General features: G+C 39.6%; 1 protein-coding gene across 1 annotated transcript; it reads right to left on the minus strand.

The window, feature by feature from the left end:
- Positions 1 to 17,781: 17,781 nt before the first annotated feature.
- Positions 17,782 to 23,166, minus strand: LOC140804609 (uncharacterized). The gene is made up of 14 exons (XM_073160678.1): positions 23,050 to 23,166; positions 22,307 to 22,397; positions 21,996 to 22,104; positions 21,814 to 21,898; positions 21,015 to 21,116; positions 20,390 to 20,844; positions 20,173 to 20,224; positions 19,743 to 19,796; positions 19,453 to 19,545; positions 19,308 to 19,373; positions 18,738 to 18,784; positions 18,408 to 18,530; positions 17,889 to 18,360; positions 17,782 to 17,796 (listed from the first exon to the last, which is right to left on the minus strand). Exons 1-14 carry the CDS (start codon positions 23,164 to 23,166, stop codon positions 17,782 to 17,784), a joined length of 1,881 nt encoding a protein of 626 aa, XP_073016779.1.
- Positions 23,167 to 27,401: the final 4,235 nt, after the last annotated feature.

Consider the following 27,401-nt stretch of genomic DNA (forward strand, 5'->3'; position numbering starts at 1 on the left):
GTCTTGATAGAGGCTCATACCGCGCCATACTCGATACATCCAGGTAGTACCAAGATGTATCATGATCTTCGTAGACTCTACTGGTGGCCAGGTATGAAGAAGGATATTGCCGTGTTTATTGCTCAGTGCCTAACTTGTCAGCAGGTGAAGATTGAGCATCAGAAACTTGCTGGGACATTGCATTCATTGCCGATTCCTCAATGGAAATGGGAGCATATTACTATGGATTTCGTGGTTGGTCTTCCCAAAACGCAGAAAGGTTACAATTCTATTTGGGTTATCGTTGATCGATTGACCAAGTCAGCGCATTTTCTCCCAGTCAAGACGACGTATTCCATGAACCAGTGTGCCGAAGAGTACATAGCAAAGATTGTTAGACGTCATGGTGTTCCTGTGTCGATTGTGTCTGATCGTGACCCTAGATTTACTTCAGAGTTTTGGAAGAGTTTGCACAGAGCCTTGGGTACACGGTTAGCATTCAGTACAACATATCATCCCCAGAGCGACGGTCAATCAGAGAGAGTTATTCAGATTTTGGAGGATATGCTCAGAGCTTGTACTATCGACTATCCAGGTAGCTGGGATTCCAAATTGCCTCTTGTTGAGTTCACTTATAATAATAGCTACCAGGCGACGATTGGCATGGCACCGTATGAAGCACTTTATGACAGAAAGTGTAGATATACCTTGTATTGGGACGAGGTTTGTGAGAGAAAGATGTTGGGTCCAGAGTTGGTCCAACAGACAGCTAATGTTGTTGCTGTTATTCAAGAGAGGATGAAGACGGCTCAGTCGAGACAGAAGAGTTATGCTGATGTAAGACGAAGGTCGCTGCAATTGCAGGTTGGCGCTCATGTGTTCTTGAAGATTGCACCTCTTAAGGGTGTGATGCGGTTTGGCAAGAAGGGAAAGTTGAGTCCAAGATTTATTGGCCCATTTGAGGTTTTGGACAGAGTTGGTGATCGAGCTTACAGGTTAGCCCTACCGCCAGATCTTGATAGAGTTCATAATGTTTTTCATGTCTACATGCTCAGGAAGTATGTTGCGAATCCTTCCCATGTTCTTCGCCACGAGCCATTGGATTTAACGCCGAATTTGACGTATCAAGAGATTCCGGTCCAGATTTTGGATCGCAAAGTTAAAGTATTGAGAAACAAAGAGATCGGCATTGTTAAAGTTCTTTGGAGGAATCAATTGATTGAAGAAGCCACGTGGGAACCAGAGGATGAGATGAGAGGAAAGTATCCTGAGTTGTTTTCGCAGTGACGTCAATTTCGAGGACGAAATTCCTTTAAGGAGGGGAGATTGTAATATCCAAGCCTGGTGAACGGTACGGTTTAAGATTTCGTATGTTTATAGACTATTTGGTTAAGTTTAAGTATAGTTGTGATGTTAAGAATTGTGATTTATGGTTTATAGTATTGTTGGTTGTAGTTGAAGTGTGGTTTTATTGTAGCATCGTTGCGATTTAATTCATAGTAATTTGTATGTTGAGCCGATTGGTATGAGGCTAATTGGAGTGGTCAGATAAGTCATAGAGGTGTAACTTTCGTGTTGGGAGTGTTGCCTAATTATGAAGAGAAGCGACGTTACGGTTCGATTTTTAGTCGCAAAGTTTATTGTTTGGGCAGCAGGTCTACCGCACCCGCGGTAAGAAGGCACCGCACCCGCGGTCGTCATGTTCAGATTTTTTGGGATGTCATGCAGTAGCTACACCGCACCCGCGGTAGATATACAGCGCACCCGCGGTGAGATTTGTAGCGCACCTACGGTCGACGTTTTCAGATTTTTGGATGAGATGCAGTAGGTGCAGCGCACCCGCGGTGGATGAGTGAACGCACCCGCTGTGCGTGAACAGTGAAGTCGCGTTTTCGGATTTTAAGTGATTAAATAGAGAGAGTTGGCTCATTTCCCTCATTCTTCTCCCACCCTTCTCGATTTTTCTCTCCTTGGAGCTAGGGTTCTTACATTTCCTTCTTTTGATCCTTTGATTCAAGCTTCTATTTGGGTTTTTGTAGTGAGAACAAGGTTATTTTGGAGTCAAGGAGCTAATGTAAGCTTGTGGTTTACTTATCTTTGGATTTCGGTGTTGAGGGAAGTTATGGTATTTGTGATGATTTGGGTTTTATGAGTTTTATTGTATGGATATGTGATTATTGAGTTGTTGATGGTTCAATACATGGTTTATTATTGTATGATTTGTGCCAGAGGCTAGTATCAAGGTGTCCTTTGGGTTGTAAGTGGAATTCATTCCTTGTGCTCACATGAAAGTATATGTATTGTATTTCAAGAGTTTTATTATGATATTCCCTTCCATTTGATTCATAGTATGTATGGATTCATTGTGTTGTATAGTAGAGGCTTTTATATGCCTCAATTGTTTAAAAGGGGATACAAAAGAAAAGAGTATGCAAAGTGTTTGTTTAAATGCCCAAAAGAGAGTTCAAATGATTTAATAGATTGATAGATACATAGTCAGAGATTGCATGCAATCAGTTGATCAACGACCATAGGCTTATATCCCAACAGAATATTGATTTATTATGATATTCCCTTCCATTTGATTCATAGTATGTATGGATTCATTGTGTTGTATAGTAGAGGCTTTTATATGCCTCAATTGTTTAAAAGGGGATACAAAAGAAAAGAGTATTCAAAGTGTTTGTTTAAATGTCCAAAAGAGAGCTCAAATGATTTAATGGATTGATAGATACATAGTCAGAGATTGCATGCAATTAGTTGATCAACGACCATAGGCTTATATCCCAACACAAGTTTGATTTATATCGATGGGATATAGGTATAGAAATAGAGATACTATTTAGATATCAATCCACCAGAGAAAAGAGAAATACCATCATTATTGCTATGTTATACTATGTTATTCATGTTTTAAGAGTTGATGGTATTTAATGTTTTCAACGCCATGTTTTTCAGAGTATGATTTATGTGCATTGCTATGTAAGAGTTCCACTTGCTGAGTTTTATACTCATTTCAGTTATTTCATGTGGTGCAGATAAGAGTGACGGGCCAGGACGTTGATTCGGGCCGAGGTCATATGCATAAGAGATGGAAGGAAGTGGAAGATTATTTTGTTATACATGGTCAAAATGATATTTTGTATTTTGATGCAACACTTTATGGATCATGTATATACTTTTGGTGGTATATTTTGTAAATGTTTATGTCAAGAAGATTTTAAATCCTTCCTCCATTAAAGTAAAATTTTAAATTCCGCTGTATTTTTATGAAATCGGGTCAGAGCGTTACAAAATCTGCTGCTGAAAGCCTCGAATTTGGCAGTTTTTCTTCCTGAATTTTTTTGAGGTTTTCGGTGTTCTTTTATCTTGGTTTGATCTTTTACTTATAGTTCGGATCTTACTTATAGTTGGGAAGAGAGAAGTTGAGCGGATGCCTTAGTGAACGTTTAAAGGATTTTAAGCAGCTTATTTAATGCTATAATGTAGCCATCAATTGGGTGTTACAATATGAATACGGACATGGCTTAATTTTTGAGATTTTTCATTATAGGTTGTCATCAGGTCATTGAATGGGTTCAAACTTATTGGATGTGCCCAAAATTTCGAGTTCTTGGGCTGTAGTATTTATAAATTTTTGTGGCCTTCACACAACCTATTAATGAATATATAATTCAGTCTTCGGAAAATTAATCGACAAAATATACCATCCGAGCAGATCCTATATACGGTTTCTAGCTTATACATATCATCAACCACAATGCATCTGCTCCTATGTATGTCGATACCATACTGAACCTCGCCATCTGATGACCCTCGTGGAGTCGATAAATGAGTCAAAGTCTAGCACTAGTACGTAGATCATCTATGTTGTCTCGGATCAAAATACTAATGATATAAAACCTTAACTGCAGACTAATCTACTCAATAAATAATAACAAATTGGAAAGTTAATGGAAGGTTGTCCAGTGACTCATCATATGATCACATATCTGTATGATTGAATATCTCTATGCACATACCAATGAAACGTGACCTATAACATCACATATATGTCTCGAAATAGAGTGACCAATGTATACCTTATTTTTTAATCAAAATTGGATAATCATTTTTTTTTTCCGACGAAATTAAGGTGTAAGACTTGTCATACAAAAGTACAAAACAAATGTTTTTTTTTTTACTTTTACCCCATCATATATTGATATGAAGATTTCATTCCGTGGATTCATGAATGATTTCAACTTTTGTCAAATTTTTGTCTTCCTTTTCCTGAACTAATAATGTTGCAAATCATTAATGAATCAAGTCTTAAAAATATTTTTTTAGAAACAAATCATAAAGAAACTTAATATTTGGAAAAAAAATATATTATCAGTATATAGTATACATATGATTTATGAGCTAAATTATTTATATATTATATTAAATAAACACCATGTGTATGTTGGCTAGTTTAAGTGTAAAGATAAAGTTAAATCATTGGGATACTTTAGCACGCGTGTGGAGATTTTGTGTGCTTACACGAATGAATCAGTTGGAATATGTGAAAAAGTCGTTTAAAGATGAAAAAGTTGATTCTTTGATAGATTCGGATAAACATTAAATTATATAGTCACAAACACAAAACGTGGCAGTGGAGGTGTCACAAGGGGTTTTGTGAAAAAGTTTATTCCTTTTGATGGATTCGTAAAAACATTAAAGTATATAGTCACAAATCACAACACGTGGTAGTAGAGGTGTGAAGGCCCGAAAATCCTTGCTTTAAAATTTGCGGAAAATTAAAATTTTTCTTTTAAAATAATTAAAATTGCCTCATTCATAAAATCAACTGATAAATCAAGTTCAATGTTTAAAAATATAGCAGCGGAAGAAAATAAAGTTTGCCGAAAATAACAAGTTAAAGAATATCCAACAACTGATAAAAATGTTTGAGCATCAAATAAAATGGCAAATGCTGAAACTGAAGTCCTCGGGTGCCACTATTGTTGACTCAAGCTGGCTCACTGATCCCCGCCCTCGGCCCTGACCTCATCGGTACCTACAACAATCAAGTCTAGTGAGCCTAAAGACTCAGCATGCATATATCGCAGGTAACGAGTAAAATCTGAAGTAAAATATGCATGGGATAAAATATCATGTCATGAGGCATGCTGAAAATAATCTGCACTGAGCAATTATAATACGTGCATAACTGAACTGAAAATCACAGTAAAAATATTTGCTCCTTGGAGCCCTGTACTGAAATAACTGGTAAAATTTTCTGTTGAGATTATGGTCTACGCCTGTGGCCCTTGCACTAAGCTGAACTGGTCGGTAACTGGCTACCGGGGAGTATAAAACTGTACTGAGCTGACCGGTCACTGGCGACCGGGTGGTACCAAACTGAACTGATCGGTCATTGACGACCGAATAAAATAATGCTCCTATCATAGTGAATTGACCACAAACAATATCAGTATAAATCTCAAAATAAGTATTTTCTATTTTCATGCACGTAAAATAATTAACTGACATAATGAAAATATCCTGTGTATTTTACCAACTGGATTGGATTGGATCGTCCCCAGGCTCGCTGCAACCTAACTGGCATGAAAAATATGCAATAGCTTAAACTTGACCAACTATGCAATTTACGTTCAAAAAGTGCGACTCGACGCCTAATGACTTCGTATTTAATCATGACTCCGAACCAACCTAAACCAACACTGAACCGACATATAGTCATGATTAAAATACGCTTAAAATACTGAAATAATGCTCCTATAATGATGAGGGTCGAAATCTAGGTGAAATGGAGGCCAAAATATGAAACGTTCTTTCGAGAGTCAATTTGGCACATCGCACCGTAAATTCTCGTACGACCTCAAAAATGATCCGAATCACAAACGGTCAAAAACACGACCTTCCCAACTCAAAGGGGCACTGTCCAGTCTAAGGCCATAGGCTAAAAGCCAACCGAGAACTCGAACGAGCCACCGAACCGACACAGCAAGTTGCTGTCCCAAAAATACAGTAACCTTGCTTGGCTTGCTTGCGTCGTTTGCAAGGCTAATGGCCATTGGGGCCTGAACCACCGACCAAAACCTCTCCAAAACTTCCCTAGGAATGATTTGAACCATGTCTAAGGGCCCTAGGCCAGCCACAATCCGCATCACACCAAAACTCAACCGAAGGGTCCAACCGAGAGCATCTTGTATGCGTGAGGTGTTTATGCTATGATCGATGTTTCGTGTCGTTCCAGTGGCCATTTGATTGACCATGGCACGATCTAGACATCTAGAGCATGGTATGAACCGTGGCTAAGGGCCATAGACCAACCAAGATCCATACCAAACCACCATGGCCGAAACCATAAGTTGTCCAACCGAAGGGGGCCGAGAGGGGAGGGGTTGTTCTTGTTGATTTGATTAAAAACCGATGCACCATGGACCAAGCCACAAAAAGGGCGACTTAGTCACGTCTTAGACATGATAGGGAAGTGATCTAACCATGGATATAGGCCCTTAGGGCAGCCAAGATCAGATCCTTTCCCATGACAGCAAAAAAACTGAAATTTTCGAACACATGAGAAGCTATGGGAAAGTTGCTGTCATTCTGAATTTCCAGCGAGCATGGGGTTAAACCAATGGACAAACGTGGTCCTAATGCATCCTATTACATGTATATATGCCGCCTTGGGAGCCTGGAATCGAACCAATCAACTGAAACAACAAAACTCAGAAAAAACGTGAAGCTTGTCATGAAAGGGCCGAAATCTGCATGCATTATTTTCTGAAAATTCTATGATGTATTTCGGTTTTTGCATAATAAAACTTGATCATGTACTGAAAAATAATTGATAATATGACTTGATTGAGGTTTGAAAGAAATCTAGACATGCCTGGTTGCGTTTCGAAATAAAATGAACGAAACGACGACGACGCGACGCGGCGCGGAGGAGGTGGAGCGCTTCTTTCCTTTTTCTTGCTCTCGATTTATTTCCCTTTCTTTCTAGCTAAGACTCACGATTTTTAATCTGAAAAGGACTGATGTTTTCGGTGATGGAGGAGTGGATTAAGTGGTTAAGGGAGTGGAGCAGAATGGTGCAAAATATAAGGGCCAAATCAAGACCAAGTCTCCCTAAATTTGAATTTTGAATTGTAGTTGCTATCAAGTCTTCTTGGATGGATCTAGAAAAGGTGATGGCCGATTTCCTCAAGCTATCCAGACTAGGATAATGCTTATTAGTTAATTAATTAAGGTTGCTCCATAATTAAAAATATTAGCATGCTAAAAGATGACAAAGAATTGGTCAAAGGATGAGTTGGCAAATGAATTATTTAAATCAACAAAGGGGTGACCGAAATTACATGCTAGACTAGGATAGGATAATGCTAATTAGATCATTAAATGGTGCTAGAAAGATCAAAGAATTATCTAGTAATTAAGGGGAGTGGCCGAAATCTACTAGTAAAAATGTAGGGGAAATATTGTTTATTCACTAAATTAATAACTCTTAAAAGCCTCACTAATCCTTTAATTAATTTAGTGAATTAATTCCTTAATTAAGTAACTTAAATGAGCTTATTTCTTATTCACCTCAAGTAACTTAAATAATTCCTTAAACTTCCTTTTTAACTTAGATGAACTTACTTGCTAGCTAAAATAACTTCTGGAAATATTTCTCAAATCTTAAATTCTATCTCAAAACTCCCACTCCAGTCCGGCCTCACTGAAATAACCGAAATGCTAAAAATCAAACTACTGCACTGAAATTATAAAATAATTAACTTCAAAGAAATGCATTAAAATAATCATGCAATGAAGTCAATTTAATTTAAAATACTAGAATTATGCATGGCTTATACGTAGACTGATTTACGGGTTCTACAATCCTTCCCCCCTTAAAGAAATTTCGTCCTCGAAATTAAAACTCACCGAATAACTCTGGGTAACGATCTCTCATCTCCGGCTCAGACTCCCACGTGGCTTCCTCCTCAGAATGGTTGAGCCATTTGACTTTGACTCGCTTAACAAGCTTGTTCCGAAGCTTCTTCTCCTGCCTGTCTAAGATCTGCACTGGTCTCTCCTCATAAGACAGGTTCGGAGTAAGTTGCAAAGGCTGGAAATTCAGCACATGCGAAGGATTTGCCATGTACTTCCTCAGCATGGAGACGTGAAAGACATTGTGTACTCCGGCCAGATTCGGCGGAAGAGCCACACGATACGCTAGCGTCCCAACTCTGTCGAGGATCTCAAACGGTCCAATGAATCTCGGACTGAGCTTCCCTTTCTTGCCAAAGCTCATGACACCCTTCATAGGTGCCACTTTCACAAAGACATGATCGCCCACTGCAAACTCTAAATCTCTCCTCCGCTGATCGGCATAACTCTTCTGTCGGCTCTGAGCGGTCCTCATCCTATCACGGATCTTGACTACTACATCTGCTGCCTGCTGAACAATCTCGGGACCCAACTCTGCCCTCTCTCCTACTTCATCCCAATGAACAGGGGATCTGCACTTGTGGCCATACAATGCTTCATACGGTGCCATACCAATAGAAGACTGGAAGCTGTTGTTATAGGTGAACTCTACCAATGGCAAGTTCGCCTCCCAACTCCCAGAAAAATCAATGACGCAAGCACGAAGAATATCCTCCAAAATCTGAATAACTCGCTCCGACTGCCCATCTGTCTGCGGATGGAAAGCTGTGCTAAACAGCAACTTAGTACCCAAAGTCGAATGCAAACTCTTCCAAAACGAGGAAGTGAATCTAGGGTCTCTGTCAGATACGATCGAAACTGGAATACCATGAAGTCGGACTATCTCCCGGTTATACAACTCTGCATACTGAACCATGGTGAAAGTCGTCTTAATAGGCAAGAAGTGCGCTGATTTGATAAGACGATCTACAATCACCCAGATGGCATTCGATCCTCTGGCTGACTTCGGCAAACCGGTCACAAAATCCATGGTAATGTTCTCCCACTTCCACTCGGGAATAGGAAGAGGCTTGAGCAAACCTGCTGGTCTCTGATGCTCGGCCTTCACTAATTGGCAAGTCAGGCACTCGGATACAAAACGCCTGATGTCCTTCTTCATCCCTGGCAACCAATACAATAGCTGCAGATCTTTGTACATCTTCGTACTCCCAGGGTGAATAGAGTACGGGGACATGTGGGCCTCTGTTAGAATATCTGCTCGGATAGAACCACTGCTAGGAACCCACATCCTGTCTCGGTATCTCACAATACCGTCGGTGACTGTATACAAGACACTGCCCTTGGCTTCATCTCTCGTCTTCCACTGTGCCAATTGCTCATCGGCTGACTGACCACTGCGAATACGGTCAAGAAGGGAGGACTGAATGGTCAAGGTAGATAGACAGGGAACTCTACCTCGAGGATAAGTCTCGAGATCAAACCTCTGCATCTCAGTCTGAAGAGGTCTCTGAATCTACAAGTGAGCCATCACTGCGACTTTTCTGCTCAGTGCATCTGCAACTACATTAGCCTTACTCGGGTGGTAGCTAATTTCCCAGTCGTAATCTTTCACAAGCTCCAACCAACGCCTCTGACGCATGTTCAGCTCCTTCTGCGTAAAGAAATACTTGAGGCTCTTGTGGTCGGTAAAGATCTGGCACTTCTCTCCATACAAATAATGCCTCCAAATCTTCAATGCAAAAACTACGGCGGCCAAGTCTAGATCATGGGTAGGGTAATTCTTCTCGTGGGTTTTCAGCTGTCGAGACGCATATGCTATCACCTTCCCATGTTGCATCAAAACTGCACCTAAACCGAGCTTCGAAGCGTCGGTATAAAGGACGAACTCACCGGGCCCTGATGGCATGGCCAAAACTGGTGCTGAGATAAGAGCTTGCTTCAAAGTATCGAAGCTCTTCTGGCACTCATCGCTCCACACAAACTTCACATTCTTCTTTGTCAATGATGTGAGTGGAACAGCAATGGAGGAGAATCCCTGGATGAACTTTCTGTAATATCCTGCTAGCCCAAGAAAACTGCGGATTTCGGATGCATTCTGCGGCACAACCCAATCTCTGACTGCAGCGACTTTCGCTGGGTCTACCTCAATGCCATTGCTAGAAACAATGTGGCCTAAGAACGCCACCTTCCCTAACCAGAATTCGCAGTTACTGAACTTTGCGAATAACTTGTGCTTCCGCAAGGTCTGCAGTACTGTGGTCAGATGTCTGCTGTGATCCTCCTGACTCTTGGAGTAGACGAGAATGTCATCTATGAATACTATCACGAACTGGTCGAGATACGGCTGAAATACGCGATTCATGAAATCCATGAAGATCGCTGGCGCATTCGTCAGACCGAACGGCATCACAAGGAACTCGTAGTGGCCATAACGAGTCCTGAAAGCTGTCTTGGAAACATCTGCATCTCTCACCCTCAACTGGTGATAACCGGAACGCAGGTCTATCTTAGAGAAAATCGAAGCTCCCTGCAACTGGTCAAACAGATCCTCAATCCTCGGAAGTGGGTACTTGTTCTTCACTGTATCCCTGTTCAACTCTCGGTAGTCAATGCAAAGCCTCATAGAGCCGTCCTTCTTCTTAACAAACAAGACTGGAGCGCCCCATGGAGAAAAGCTCGGGCGAATGAACTCCTTGTCCAGAAGTTCCTGAATCTGCTTCTTAAGCTCTGCCATCTCTGTTGGTGCTAGTCGGTACGGCGCTTTGGATATCGGAGCCGTACCTGGCATAAGCTCAATGGAGAACTCCACCTCTCTCTCATGTGGCATACCAGAGACGTCTTTGGGAAAAACGTCTAAGAAATCTCTGACAATCGGAACATCTGAGGCTGACTGGCTGGGTTCCTCGGGGACAGATAAAAAGGTCGCTAGAAATGCCCGACACCCTCTAAGCATGAGCTTCCTAGCCTGAACATATGGAATAATGCGCGGTAAAGGAAAGTACCTGTCCGGCTCAAATAAGAATTGCTCCATCCCAGGCGGTCGGACAAGAACAGATCTCTGCTGGAAGTCTATCAACACTCTGTTCCTCAATAGCCAGTCCATCCCTAGGATGATGTCAAATTCTGGCATCGGTAACACGATCATATCCGCATAAACAAGATTACCGTGCAGCTCCATATCTTTATCTCGGATAACATTGGTGGCTGCCATCTCCTCGCCTGACGGCAACACTACTGAAAAGGCTATGTCTAGCCCAATGGTCTTGATCTTGAGAAAATTTGCAAAGACCTCCGAAATAAACGAGTGAGTGGCCCCTGAATCTATCAAGACCTTGGTAGCGGAACCAGATATAAAAATTCTCCCTGAAAGATCGGAACTCTAAGTTGAATCCCACTACAAGATCTAAACTTATAGACATGCAAAGGTCAAGGTTCTTCTAGCTTAATTCCCCCAAAACAAATCTGAGTAGAGCATGCAATCCTATAACAGTTCTAAGTTCAAAAATCTAAATCCTGGTTTCCAAAACGCTGAAATTCGAATAATAACTCAATGCTTAAAGGTACCTGCCAACAACATAGTCTCCAGGTTTGTTTCTGCGGCATGGAGAGCAAAAACTCTGCCTTGAGTAGGCAGATTCCTCTGAGGGCACTGCAGCAACATGTGGTCTGGACTGCCACACTTAAAACACTTTCCTCAGCCAGACTTACATGCTCCAGGATGGCGGCGTGAGCACCTGGGACAGACTGGGTGCTCAAAAGTTCTCGGGGCTGGGCGCCCCTTGCTGCTGCTGCTGCTGTTGGCCTCTGATTCTAGGCGGTCCATGAAATGACCTCTTGTTATGCTGCTGATGCTGATGAGGAGGAGGGCGGTGCGGTGCCTGGACTGGGCGCTTGCCCTGGCGATCCCTCTCGATATCCCGCAGATCCTGCTCTGCGGCTAAGTCTTTGGAGACAGCAATCTCATAAGTAGCAGGGTCAGACACCCTAACATCCCGGCGCAAGATCGGCCGTAGACCCACCAGGAAATGCATTAACTTAGCTCTGGCATCATTCGCTATCAGGGGCACAAAGTGGCAGCCCCTCTCAAACTTACGGATGAACTCTGTAACCGTCATATCACCCTGTCTCAGACTCATGAACTCAGTGGTCAACCGGGTGCGCACTTCCTCAGCAAAATATTTGGAGTAGAAAACCTCCGTGAAGCGTGTCCATGACAGTGTAGCCAAGGTCAGGGCTACTGCTGCTCCTTCCCACCATAAGCGGGCATCTCCAGTGAACAGATAGGTGGCTCATCTGACTCTGTCGGCATCTCCCAGCTCCATAAACTCGAAGATGACCTCGAGGGATTTGATCCATCCCTCGGCAATCATGGGGTCAGACGTCCTAGAAAACTCCTTTGGATGCATTTTCATGAATCGCTCGTAAACAGCCTCTGGCCCTGTCGGCCTAGTTACCACAGCATTGTTCCCCGCAAACTGTGCGAAGAACTGTGTCATCCCAGCTAGCATCTGGGCACTCATGTCAGGTGGGGGCGGTGGTGGAGGTGGAGGTGGAGGAGGTGTCTGCCTCTCTTGTCTCTGATCGTCGTCGTCCTCGCGACGGTGCTCGCCACCACCTCTCGGGCGTCCTACTTGACGTCTAGAGGGCATACTGTTCCAACATAACCCATACGTAACTAACATGCATAATTCCATAATTTATTTGAAATGAACACTGAAATACTGAAAATCTGGTCGAAATTATTTCATGGAAGCATGCTGTCAAAATAATTCATGCTTTAAATAAAATGCTGAAAAGTAACACTTACAGACCGAAGGCGTGACTTCGTGAGCTTCTCGTGGTCAGTAGTAGTGTAACCCTTTACAAGAACATAGGCTCTGATACCAACTGTGAAGGCCCGAAAATCCTTGCTTTAAAATTTGCGGAAAATTAAAATTTTTCTTTTAAAATAATTAAAATTGCCTCATTCATAAAATCAACTGATAAATCAAGTTCAATGTTTAAAAATATAACAGCGGAAGAAAATAAAGTTTGCCGAAAATAACAAGTTAAAGAATATCCAACAACTGATTAAAATGTTTGAGCATCAAATAAAATGGCAAATGCTGAAACTGAGGTCCTCGGGTGCCACTACTGCTGACCCAAGCTGGCTCACTGATCCCCGCCCTCGGCCCTGACCTCATCGGTACCTACAACAATCAAGTCTAGTGAGCCTAAAGACTCAGCATGCATATATCGCAGGTAACGAGTAAAATCTGAAGTAAAATATGCATGGGATAAAATATCATGTCATGAGGCATGCTGAAAATAATCTGCACTGAGCAATTATAATACGTGCATAACTGAACTGAAAATCACAGTAAAAATATTTGCTCCTTGGAGCCCTGTACTGAAATAACTGGTAAAATTTTCTGTTGAGATTATGGTCTACGCCTGTGGCCCCTGCACTAAGCTGAACTGGTCGGTAACTGGCTATCGGGGAGTATAAACTGTACTGAGCTGGCCGGTCACTGGCGACCGGGTGGTACCAAATTGAACTGATCGGTCACTGGCGACCGAATAAAATAATGCTCCCATCATAGTGAATTGACCACAAGCAATATCGCATAAATCTCAAAATAAGTATTTTCTATTTTCATGCACGTAAAATAATTAACTGGCATAATGAAAATATCCTGTGTATTTTACCAACTGGATTGGATTGGATCGTCCCCAGGCTCGCTGCAACCTAACTGCCATGAAAAATATGCAATAGCTTAAACTTGACCAACTATGCAATTTACGTTCAAAAAGTGCGACTCTGACGCCTAATGACTTCGTATTTAATCATGACTCCGAACCAACCTGAACCGACACTGAACCGACATATAGTCATGATAAAAATACGCTTAAAACACTGAAATAATGCTCCTATAATTATTAGGGTCGAAATCTAGGTGAAATGGAGGCCAAAATATGAAACGCTCTTTCGAGAGTCAATTGGGCACATCGCACCGTAAATTCTTGTACGACCTCAAAAATGATCCGAATCACAAACGGTCAAAAACACGACCTTCCCAACTTAAAGGGGCACTGTCCAGTCCAAGGCCATAGGCTACAAGCCAACCGAGAACTCGAACGAGCCACCGAACCGAAACAAAAAGTTGCTGTCCCAAAAATACAGCAACCTTGCTTGCGTCGTTTGCGAGGCTAATGGCCATTGGGGCCTGAACCACCAACCAAAACCTCTCCACAACATCCCAAGGAATGATTTGAACCATTTCTAAGGGCCCTAGGCCAGCCACAATCCGCATCACACCAAAACTCAACCAAAGGGTCCAACCGAGAGCATCTTGTATGCGTGAGGTGTTTATGCTATGATCGATGTCTCGTATCATTCCAGTGGCCATTTGATTGACCATGGCACGATCTAGACATCTAGGGCATGGTATGAACCGTGGCTAAGGGCCATAGACCAACCAAGATCCATACCAAACCACCATGGCCGAAACCATAAGCTGTCCAACCGAAGGGGGCCGAGAGGGGAGGGGCTGTTCTTGTTGATTTGATTAAAAACCAATGCACCATGGACCAAGCCACCAAAAGGGCGACTTAGTCACATCATAGACATGATAGGGAAGTGATCTAACCATGGCTATAGGCCCTTAGGACAGCCAAGATCAGATCCTTTCCCATGACAGCAAAAAAACTGAAATTTTCGAACACATGAGAAGCAATGGGAAAGTTGCTGTCATTCTGAATTTTCAGGGAGCATGGGGTTAAACCAATGGACAAACGTGGTCCTAATGCATCCTATTACATGTATATATGCCGCCTTGGGAGCCTGGAATTGAACCAATCACCTGAAACAACAAAACTCAGAAAAAACGTGAAGCTTGTCATGAAAGGGCCGAAATCTGCATGCATTATTTTCTGAAAATTCTATGATGTATTTCGGTTTTTGCATGATAAAACTTGATCATGTACTGAAAAATAATTGATAATATGACTTGATTGAGGTTTGAAAGAAATCTAGACATGCCTGGTTGCGTTTCGAAATAAAATGAACGAAACGACGACGACGCGACGCGGCGCGGAGGAGGTGGAGCGCTTCTTTCCTTTTTCTTGCTGTCGATTTCTTTCCCTTTCTTTCTAGCTAAGACTCACGATTTTTAATCTGAAAAGGGCTGCTGTTTTCGGTGATGGAGGAGTGGATTAAGTGGTTAAGGGAGTGGAGCAGAATGGTGCAAAATATAAGGGCCAAATCAAGACCAAGTCTCCCTAAATTTGAATTTTGAATTGTAGTTGCTATCAAGTCTTCTTGGATGGATCTAGAAAAGGTGATGGCCGATTTCCTCAAGCTATCTAGACTAGGATAATGCTTATTAGTTAATTAATTAAGGTTGCTCCATAATTAAAAATATTAGCATGCTAAAAGATGACAAAGAATTGGTCAAAGGATGAGTTGGCAAATGAATTATTTAAATCAACAAAGGGGTGACCGAAATTACATGCTAGACTAGGATAGGATAATGCTAATTAGATCATTAAATGGTGCTAGAAAGATCAAAGAATTATCTAGTAATTAAGGGGAGTAGCCGAAATCTACTAGTAAAAATGTAGGGGAAATATTGTTTATTCACTAAATTAATAACTCTTAAAAGCCTCACTAATCCTTTAATTAATTTAGTGAATTAATTCCTTAATTAAGTAACTTAAATGAGCTTATTTCTTATTCACCTCAAGTAACTTAAATAATTCCTTAAACTTCCTTTTTAACTTAGATGAACTTACTTGCTAGCTAAAATAACTTCTAGAAATATTTCTCAAATCTTAAATTCTATCTCAAAACTCCGACTCCAGTCCGGCCTCACTGAAATAACCGAAATGCTAAAAATCAAACTACTGCACTGAAATAATAAAATAATTAACTTCAAAGAAATGCATTAAAATAATCATGCAATGAAGTCAATTTAATTTAAAATACTAGAATTATGCATGACTTATACATAGACTGATTTACGGGTTCTACAAGAGGTATCACAAGGGGTTTTGTGTGACAAAGTGTGTAGTAGGTGGAGGGATGACAATGGGGTGGAGTTGGGTTTGTTATCTCCATCCTAGTCTTCGAATTACATCCCTACCCCTATACTTGTCACGATCTTCGTTTTTTCGGGTTCGGGTTCGGTTCCCATTTCAAAATATTAATGGGGCAACACGGCGTGGGTACAGGGATTCCCCGTCCCGATCCCCGTTTCGAGTTTTCCCCGTGGGTCTCCAAATCCGTGGGAAAAATTGTCATCTCTAAGTAGGTTTTGGTGTTTAAATTTATGGAAAATAACTTTTAAAATCAGCCAATATTGTTTATTTTGAATTTTAGTTTATTAACAGGTTAAATTTTGGTCATTGTACACTAACTATCAGTGTTCGGTTATTTTGGTTAAATTGCTGATGCGACGCTGAATATATTAACTTTTTTGACATCATAGCAGCATTCTTTTTAATGTTAGTAAATTTTTGGTTCAACTTAACAATTTTCAATGTAAGATCAATATTTTTTGTTTCAATGTCACAATTTTCAATATAAAATCAATACTATAAAGATAATTTTATTAACTAAACACATAAACTAAGCTTTACAATAATGACATTCTATTACAATTAACTATAAAAAATTGATTTTTAAGCATTTTTATTTGCAAAGTGATCAACCAATATTTTATAAATAGATTTTTATTAGAACTCATTGATGTTGCGGAATATCACGAACCGGAACCTTCTTGTGCATTCCAAAAACTTCTAAATAGGTGCTCCGTAGAGGTTCAAGCACTTCTAAAACATTCTCCATATTTCATCAATTAAGAGTTTTCTGTGAAATCTTTTGTGCATAGAATGATCATTTAGAATAGTATAGAATGGAATTAACTAGAATAGTGTAGATCTTAGAACCTCCTAGAGAGTTGATATGTATCGCTTTCATTGTAGAAAGCTACTAGTATAAATAGATTAATATAAATAGGGTGAAGCTCTTATTGTAAACTACCAAGTTTTCAAGAAATATAGCATTTTCTTTCAAAGTTTTCTAGAAGCATTTTTACTTAAGTCACTTGCACACAAGCACCAAAGGACTTTATTTATGCAGCTTACATGGGTAAACAGATAAAGTAAATATCATAATTGTACAAAACCGTAAAATATTATTAAAATAAAGATCGTTTTACATTAGAGCCAATAAAAACCCAAGCCACAAGTTGGCTCGCTGCACACCTGCTCTAACAAATACAAAATACTAGGAAATTCAAATATCCAACCTTATTTTTCCTACCAATTAATAGAATAAACATCCTTCCATGGTAGTTATTATGTATAGGACATATCATTGGATTTTCACAGAAGCACCGCAGAAGGAAAAATTGGAAACACAGACCTGCTGACGGAGATAGAGGCCTGTCATAAATCATAGATTGTAAGGGGCTGCTGACTGAGGATTTCAGTCGAGAGGGCGGACTTTTAATTGACAATTTTTAAAGATGAATTTCGTTATACTGGAGATGGGGAGAGTAAATATTCAGGCTGTAATCTTTGTAGAAGTATCCCACATAAGGGACAACATGGTGAGAAAGATTTTTTGAAGGCTGAAGATTCGAAAAAAGATTTAAAATTGGAAGGGTATAAAGGCATCGTGAAAAAAATTAGAGTGCCAACTTTGAAGCTCGTCTTTGACAACACATGGAAAACCAGGAATATTTAGCAGGGCAAAGTTGCATAGATACAGAACACCGGTGTAGCTTATGGGTTTGATCAACTCCATTTCCATTCTTCACTCCCGAACAAATGGCGTATTCTATTGATTCAAATGGCACAATAGCTGGAAAAAAACTGCAATGTTCTTCATATTCAAAACTCTCTCTCCTGTTAATAAAGCAAGAATGGAACCAGCCTTCAGCTAATAGATTGATACAGTATCTTAAGATGCTATTCTATGTATGTGTGCATGAATGAACCAAAAGAAGTTCAACAAAGATAAGAACATCATGAATTAAATCAGGACGCCAACAGCCAACATCGCAAAAATTTGTTGGCACATCTGACAGAAGATCTAAAATGGCAGAAAAATATAAACCAACAAGTCTTTTCCGTAGTTCATTTTCACAGCACAACTGCAACTCCTTCCATACATTTGTCTGTTCCTCTATGGCACTACTGAATCTTTCCAAGTCTTGGTGTTTTCTACTCTCGCTCACCTCATCATTTTTAAGCACAACATGCCTGATGATTACATTGATGAGGTGCAACTTACGGGTTGAAAGAGTGGGCAAAATTTTAAATGCCGTAGACAAGAACGTAGTACAAACGCCAAAATTGGATCCAAAATAAGATGTCAACCATTTCTGCAGAATATGCTCTACATAGTTTTGTATCGACTGTTTGAAAGACACGAGGGCTGCCACAATATCCCAAATGTTCAGAAGCCCACTGAAACTCCCACACAGACTCAGAGACCATAATATGTTTTTTCCCACCAAATTAATTCCACCTCAGGGAAACCAGGAAATGATCCCAAATCAATATCAAAACATATATTGGAGGAAGTGTCCAATTGCTGCCCTCCAATCCAAAGGAACTCGATAGCAGCTTTCTGAGTTCTGTAAAATTACAATAACATTTATTGGTCAATCAAACATAGGTCACTGTTTGAACGGTTAGTTCTTATTGCTTCCATTAAGCTTTTGACTAAATCATCAAAATTTTCTTTTAAAGAAATGTGGGTGCTTGTTTGTTGCAAGCATCTATCCACATGGCAGTTGCTATTTCATAATTTGTTACTAGAAAATATAATTTTAAAAGTTCACCTTTCCTGGTACATGGGATTTAATAAATCAGAATCAAATCTTCGAGCCTGCAAATAACAGACACCAAACTTCTTAGAACTAGATTTAAGTACATGGTTATCAATGACATCTATTCAGCATAAGGTAAAAGGTGACCAAGTGCAAGAAAAGGATCAAGAAATTCCATTGCTTAGAGTCATTTCAGTCAACTAAGCTCCTTTTCCTAGGTATTATTATATGACTACTGTTCCGGAGAGATGAAATTTCGATCTTTCTATTTTCCTCTTTATTTTTATTTTCAGTAAATTTTCTTTATTTTTGTAAAGGGCAAGAAGCAATATATTGACCAATCTCATCTGAAACATAATATGAGAGAAGTAAAAAATCAATTTTTTGGATGGTATGTTATCTAAGAGTTTTCTCAAAATGCTATGAATAGAATTCAGTTTTTTCTTCAAATCTTGAATCGCTACATCGAGTGAGTTTATTATTTTGACTTAAAATTTGATAAGAGAGAAAAACTAGTACAATATTATGGATAAGTTCATGGAAATTCCAACTATAAGAGAATGGACGGATGGAATATGATACCACAGCAATTGCCAAGCTCCCATGAGATACTGCCAGACCAAAGCAAGAATCATATACATATGGAACCTGCAGAGAAAATCTAGAGTCTATTGGAAACAAATATGCAAATTTAAGACAGAAGTAAACATGAAAAATTAATGCATACATCCGGGGAGCTATTCAAACCAGGAGTATTTGAAGGAATGTGTATTTCCCTTAGTGCTTTCCCAACTAAATTCCACGCTTTCATAGAGTTGTCCTGTAATACATGAACTGATCAAATAATCTGGAGGGCTACCAAGCTTTTCAACCTCAAGGCTTTCTGCTTGAGGCATTACTTGATAACAAAAGCAATTAACATGGATTTTTTAATTTTTAATATATGTTGAACTAACACTCCCTTAATACTAAAATTCATATTTATATCAATAAAACACTTCCTTCAATATTTATTACCTGGCTGCAGCTGTACAAGCAGAGTCCATCAAAAGCCCAAGCTAAACCAGTGACCTGATTGTTATTTTACAAGATAAATCATATGCCATTCCATATGCCAAAAAAGGTGTTGAGAACTTACAATGTGGTCATGCGCACTATAACAGCCAATTATTTCAAATTCATGGCTGGTCATATTCATGGTCCACACTTCAAATGATCCGGATCCTTTACCAATAGCCAGGAACAAATTTAGTGGTGTTTGCAGGGGGCAGTAAATGAAAGTATGGAGACAGGTGCTGAATCAACAGTAATAACCTAATTACACGAGCAATCACAAGTTCCAAAATAAGATATAATCAAAGTAGCTGGTCTAAATTTTGAAAGGATAAGTAGCAGACTTTTAGCAGGATATGCTGACCTCCCTCAGCAAAGAAAATTAAGCATGAACAGTTTCAGATGACTTCAGCAGTTCCTTAATATTCACCTGCCAAATCTTCACTCTATAAACAAAAAGAAGAGGAAAGTCACAAAATTAAATGTTATAATCAAATAAAAGATAAACCTTATATGTATGTGTGTGTATAATTCAGTAGTTCTAACCCATGTCAAGCAAATTTGCTAGACTTTTGGCTTCGAAAACAGAAAAAGGTTAATTAGTTACTCACCTCCCATTAAAACTTCCCGTCGCTAAAAGAAGTTGAGGTTTTGAAATTTCAAAGCCATATAAAGCCCAGCAAATAGATGTGATGCATGTATCATGCGCCTTGAGAAAGCCACCATTTGATGTTTTACATGGGAGTTCAGGGGTAATAATGGAATAACTCTCTGGTGCATCAATTCTCCAGAATGAAATTAGACCACATTTCAATCTAGTAGCAAGAATAGAGCAGCAGCCCGAGGAGTTATGAGGAATAGAAACCCAATCTTCAGATGTCCTCAGAATCGGTGACCAAGCCACAATAAGGGGTGTCAGCATTGCATTGCGAGATGCATATTGTTGTGCTGTTATTAGTTGAACATTGCATTCTTTGATCTTCAGAGGTGTCCCTTCAGAAACAGATATGGGAATAATTTCCCATGTATTGTTTTCTTTTACGTTGTCAAGTTTTTTTGCAGCAACCTAATAAAAATATCAACACATTCAATGTAATGGCATATATCAAATGCACAACTTTTCAAATTGAAAGCAGATCATGTAGCTGCATTGAAGCTGATTTAGTAAGTATGAAGGTTCATGTCATGGAATAAAATGATAAAACTAAATCAGATAGTGAATGCAGTGTGCAGTACATTAGTTTCATTCTGTCTCCTTCGTTTTCTTTCCTTTCTTAAACTAGATACAGGTGGCTCATTAGGGCATTCAGATTCTGCATTATCTCGACTCCCTATCACCTGTATAAAGAAAAAACCCCAAGAATAGTTGGAATTCATATCATTAATTGTTATGTCATCAAGAATATTTCATCTAGAAAATTATATGGGGATATGCAAGAAACGCTAATCAGCAAAAAGTTGAAAGATAGAACCAACTTCACATCTAAACTTTCTGAAGATATAATTTGAGACTCTCCGAAATTGATCTTGGAAAGATAATTATACATCATCTCTGATATGTCCATAACCTAGAAAATTTCAGATTATAACTTTAGCAAATGTGTGAAAAACAAACATTAAATTTAGGAATCACAGATAACATACTAGATTCCAAATTCATGACATTTATTATGCATAAGCAACAAAACCGTAAATACAACAAACTTGAAGGGCTATGAAATTCTTTTTGAAAGAAATGTTGATTAGGTATTGCCTCTCCAAACATAAACAAAGCCTCCAGTACTAACACAACAAATTTACACATTAGCACAAATATGAATCTACTCATGGGCTCATAGCCAATACAGAACCAACAGTAAGAACATAATTAAGAGCATCGATAGACACAAGAATTGAAACAATTCCATTGGTAAAATTTTCACCATTTTTTTTGGTCCAGGAAGATTATTAAAGTGAAGAGACAGCAAGCTCGAACCATAATTCTGGTCCTGCCACCACTATTTCCTGAAAGCTTCATTTATAAAATACTTAATACCTCAATCCATTCAGCCGAAAAATCACAGAAGGGAAAACGGTAAAGTTTGACGCGTCCCCCAGTGGTGCAAACAGCAAGCAAACAACTGCACGATTCATAGCAAAATGTAGAATTAATTCAGGGAGGCAACTTGCGTTGCATACTCAAACAAAAACTTCGATCAGGGGTAATGGTATCAGTACCCAACATTGCTAGCAAGATCTGCAGGAGACCAGGAAATTAACCTAACACATGGCCTTGTATCCCGCGACACATGCATTGGCAACAAGCACCCAGAGAGAAAATCTATCCCTGTGAAAAAATGAAAACAAAATCAAATGCAGTGACCTGAGAAAATAAAAAGTACTTGAAACCTCAACTCAAAATTAATTTTCATTTGCACTGTAAAACCACAAACCCAGAAATCCAAATGGCATCCAAATTGTGTACATACATACATACAATGAGCTCATTCAAAACTATGAAATTCATTTTTTAATATGATTCTACGTACCTCCAGCATTTATTACACCAATGGAAAAAGGCTTGCTTGGGAGAACAGAAATTACACCTCGACATCCAGCTCCAGAAGGTTTAGCAGGATTCTAACCAAGTGAACAACAAGCATATACCAGTGATTCGAGGGCTAAATCAACAGTATAAAATTAAATCCTAATTTGAAAAAACAAATAAAAAGTAAGGTAATATGAATTATATAGACCAACTACTATAAGATTCTCTATCAAATTCAAATCAAACCCTGTATTGAACTCTAACATAAAACAGCTTCCAGACCAGTTATGAAGATCAGGTAGATTAAAATGTAAGCATAAATTTGGCGTTTAAAATTCAATAACAATGCAAAAATCTTCGGCTAAAAAATAAGCATGCTATTCAGAAATATTATTACATTATATGCAATCAATTGATTTAGTAGTTGTCTTTCCTAAGTCATGGGATCAGATCCCATCAGGTGGATCACAGAATACTGGACTCAGAATCAGTGGTCATTGATTCTTGTTCATGTCACTGCATGGTTAATAATGTCATCTGCATAATCCTCACACTAACAGAATCACTTAACAGCCCAAAATTCTTGATCAACTAAAAACTCAGCTAGAACAGATTGAATGCCAGGATACTTCTGAACTTGAGCAATTTCAATGTGGAGACTCAAATGCTATACATCGTATCAGTAAAATTGCATCAAAGCAATTCAATACTAAAATCAGCAAACTTTGAAAAGTTAACAATTACCAGGATCGTAACGAGGCTACCAGAAGCGATCGCCACCAGATTCTCTTCGGACCAAGCAACAGCGTTCGGATAACAAGGCGCTGATACGAGCACCGCTGCTTGGAAGCGGGAAGACATTGTTGAAGAGAATTGAAACAGAAAGCAGAGCGGTGTTTTATTATTTTGGAGTGAAGCAGATTCGATTCTTCGACCTAATTTGTGAAACAGCTCGAATTGTCCAAATCGAATTACACCATATAACCTACATATATTTGTATTTCCTAGACTAGACTAGAAGACTAAAAAAATCTTCTATTTTATATTATTAAAAAAATAAAAATATTTATTTTTATGTGGATTTAGGGATTTCTCGCTTAGAGGGCAAAAACAATGGATATTGAGGAAGCAACAAGCATTGAAGAAATGAAGTTGAAACATTAGTCAATCTCTTGCATTACCAAATTTAGGGGTGAGTAGAAACCAAAGCCAAATCAAATAGTTGGTTTGGTTTTTAGTCGATCGATTTATATTGGTTTTAAAATTAATCATATTGTTCAACGCGTTTCTTGTAGTGCTTATCGGATTTTTATGGAATTGGATAAGGAAACAATTAGTATTGACCTCTATTGTTGGGATTGTACCTATTTAAGATAAGTTGACTTAAGCTTCTGACTTAAGATGAAATATTGATTCGGGGGACAATAAATTGTTTATGGAAAAAAAAAAGAAAAAAAATCTGAAATACGAATTATAATAAGTTTGGAATATTTCAATACCGAAGTTGATTTTGGGCAATAGTTAAATGTGTGAACATTAATTTGGGTTCTTAAGAATGCTAAGCGTTAACATTAAATATGTATGATTTTGGGTTATTTTGTTTAAAAGAGTATGTGAATAAAATAAGTTATGATATATTGCTGGATATTGAGGAAAATATAGCATAATAAGTTTTGACTCATATTACGGTACTAAGAATGATTAAAGGAGGAAGACATTCAATAAAAATATTTGGTGTTAGGGCTCTCTAAGCTCATGGTCTTGAGGAAAGTAAGATTTACTGCAAGAAAGATATTGGGCAAGAATTAATTTTATTCGTACAAGGTTGAATAAGATTTTATTTTATGGCGACTAAGTTATAATTTTTGGGATTTAAATCAATAGGCTATAGATTCATATTGAGTTAAGTTCCAAGATTTGATATGAGTTTTAAGTTTTGAGATAATATTTGTGATAATTTTAAGATAAAATAAAATCAGTATCTATTCGCAACTATCCAGTGCCGAATTGATTAAAAGTACTTCGGTAGATTTCAATATCATCATATGGATGGATTGGTTATGTAAGAGCAGTGCAATAGCAGATTGCCGGAGTAAGAATTTCAAACTCCAAACCGCGAACCAAGAAGAAATCAGGTATCATGGCAATGCCAAGAGATAGAAATACATTTTTTCTGCTTCTCAGACTTGGAAAGCCATAAATTCAGACAAGAAGTTTACCTAGCAATGGTGAACGAAGTGCAGGAAGGAATTGAGCTCAATCTGGAAGATGCCCTATTAATGTGGGAATTCCCGAACGTTTTTCTGGAAGAATTCTCAGGATATTCTCGGACCACGAGGTTGAGTTCAAAATCAATGTGGTTCTCGGTGTTGCACTAATTTCAAAAGCACCATACCGAATGACGCCAACTGAACTCCAGGAGCTAAAAGAACAACTCTAAGAATTGCTAGACAAGAAGCAATTTGAACCGAGTAAGTCTCCATAAAGAACTCCGGTACTGTTTGTGAATAAGGAAGACAGAAGAATGAGATTGTGTATAGATTATAGAGAACTCAATAAGATCACAATCGAGAATAAATATCTTCTTCCAATGATAGAGGATCTTTTCGATCAACTTAAAGAAACTACAACTTCTCCAAACATGGCCTGAGAACAGGCTAGTACCAATTGAAGGTCAGGGCTGAAGATATCTCCAACACCGCTTTTCGGACAAGATATGAGCATTACGAGTTCACAGTGATGCCTTTTGGGTTGACCAATGCGCCTGCAGCCTTTATGGACCTAATGAACAGAGTGTTCAAACCATTTCTGGATCGGTTCGTAGTGGTATTTATCGATGACGTCCTCATTTAATCTCCCAACGAGGAAGAACATGAAGAGCACCTCCGCCTCGCACTACAGACACTGAGGGAGAAAGAGCTATATGTTAAGTTTAAGAAATGTGAGTTCTGGCTTAAGAGTGTATCCTTTCTAGGACATGTGATATCGGAAGCAGGAGTATCAGTGGATCCCAAGAAAGTTGGGACAATTACAGAGTGGCCAAAACCTAAGAACGCCACAGACATCAGGAGCTTTCTTGGACTGGCAGGTTATTACAGGAAGTTCGTCGAAGGTTTTTCTTCCATAGCTATACCACTGACTAAGCTCACGCAGAAGAATTCCAAGTTCATCTGGGACGAAGGTTGCGAGAAAAGTTTTCAGACATTGAAAGAAAAACTTGCATCCACGCCATTGCTAATCTTACCTACTGAAGATAAGGAATTCACCATCTACAGCGACGCATCTAAGGAAGGTCTGGGATGCGTACTCATGCAAGAGGTAAGAGTGATTGCCTATGCGTCAAGGCAGTTGAAACCACACGAAAAGAACTACCCTACGCATGATCTTGAGTTAGCAGCGGTTGTCTTTGCCTTAAAAATTTGGAGGCACTACCTCTATGGCGCCCAGTGTGAAATCTTCACAGATCACCAAAGCCTCAAGTACTTGTTCACCCAGAAGGAACTTAATATGAGACAGAGGCGATGGATCGAACTTTTGAAGGACTATGACTTGACCATAAGCTACCATCCTGGTAAAGCAAACAAAGTGGCTGATGCGCTAAGTCGGAAGGGCCCAGGAAAAATGACTCTAGCCTCCCTCTCGGCCCAGCCATGTCTGCAAGAGACCGTCAAGTTAAATCAGGACCGAGACCCCGAGCTAAAGAAACTTAAGGAACAAGTCGCAAGCAATAAGTTTCAAGATTTACAAATTGATGACAATGGAGTCGTTTGGATGAAAGGACGACTGTGGGTACCAGACAGCGATAACCTCCGCCAAGAAATATTATCAGAAGCACACAAGTCCGAATTTTTAGTCCATCCAGGGAGTACAAAAATGTACAGAGACCTTAAGGGTAATTTTTGGTGGAATGGAATGAAAAGAGATGTGGCAGAATTTGTCTCAAAATGCCAAGTGTGTCAACAGGTCAAAGCAGAGCACCAGCGACCTGGAGAGTTATTGCAACCTTTGGAGATACCCGACTGGAAATGGGAGCACATCTCCATGGACTTTGTGGTAGGATTACCAAAGTCGAGGCAAGGTCAAGACGGTATATGGGTGATCGTGGACAGACTCACCAAGACTGCACACTTCCTACCCGTCCGCATGAATTACAATCTCGATAAGCTGGCTTCACTGTACATAGACAGCATCGTCAGACTTCATGGAGTGCCAGTGAGCATCTTATCCGATAGAGATCCGAGGTTCGTCTCGCACTTTTGGAAGAGCTTTCAAGAGGCCATGGGAACAAAAGTAACCCTAAGTACGGCCTATCATCCCCAAACCGACGGACAAACTGAGAGGACCATACAAACCTTGGAAGATATGCTGCGAGCATGCGCTCTCGAATTCAGTAGCAATTGGAGCACTCATATACCTTTAATTGAGTTTGCTTACAACAGCAGTTATCACAGCAACATCGGAATGGCTCCATATGAAGCTCTTTATGGCAGGAAATGTCGATCACCACTTTATTGGGACGAAGTGGGAGAGAAAGCCTTGGTGGGACCCGAGCTAGTACAGATGACAGTGGAAAAGGTTAAGATCGTTCGGGAAAAGCTCAAGGCAGCTCAAGACCGACAGAAGAGTTGGGCAGATCTGAAAAGAAGACCTGTAGAGTTCAACGTGGGCGAGAAGGCTTATGTGAAAGTCTCGCCTATGAGAGGAGTTGTCCGATTCAGAAAGGCCGGAAAACTGAATCCTCGATATGTTGGACCTTTCGAAATCTTGGAAAAAGTGGGCACACTAGCATGCAGACTGGCATTGCCACCGAACATGTCAAGGATCCACAACGTGTTCCATGTTTCTCAACTAAGGAAATACGTTCCAGACCCAAGCCACGTTCTGGAAGTAGAACCACTCATAATGGAAGGAAACTTGGGAGATGAACTGAAATACGAAGAAGTTCCTATCAGAATTGTGGACACCAAAGAACAAGTTCTTAGGCGACGTATCATTCCCTACGTCAAGGTACAATGGTCCAACCACACCGAGCGAGAAGCAACTTGGGAAGTTGAAGAAAAGATGCAAAAGGAATATCCTTATCTGTTTGGAGACCA

The sequence above is a fragment of the Primulina eburnea genome, chromosome 1 (genome assembly GCF_022965805.1).
Source record: "Primulina eburnea isolate SZY01 chromosome 1, ASM2296580v1, whole genome shotgun sequence".
NCBI classification, from domain to species: domain Eukaryota; kingdom Viridiplantae; phylum Streptophyta; class Magnoliopsida; order Lamiales; family Gesneriaceae; genus Primulina; species Primulina eburnea.

Coding starts and splice junctions, on each gene's coding strand:
- LOC140804609 (XM_073160678.1), bottom strand. CDS start 23,166: ATGTCTTCCCGCTTCCAAGCAGCGGTGCTCGTATCAGCGCCTTGTTAT. Junction 19,546..19,742: donor GCTTGTACAGCTGCAGCCAG/GTAATAAATATT, acceptor CATGTATTACAG/GACAACTCTATGAAAGCGTG. Junction 18,361..18,407: donor CCTGAGGTGGAATTAATTTG/GTGGGAAAAAAC, acceptor TGGGAGTTTCAG/TGGGCTTCTGAACATTTGGG.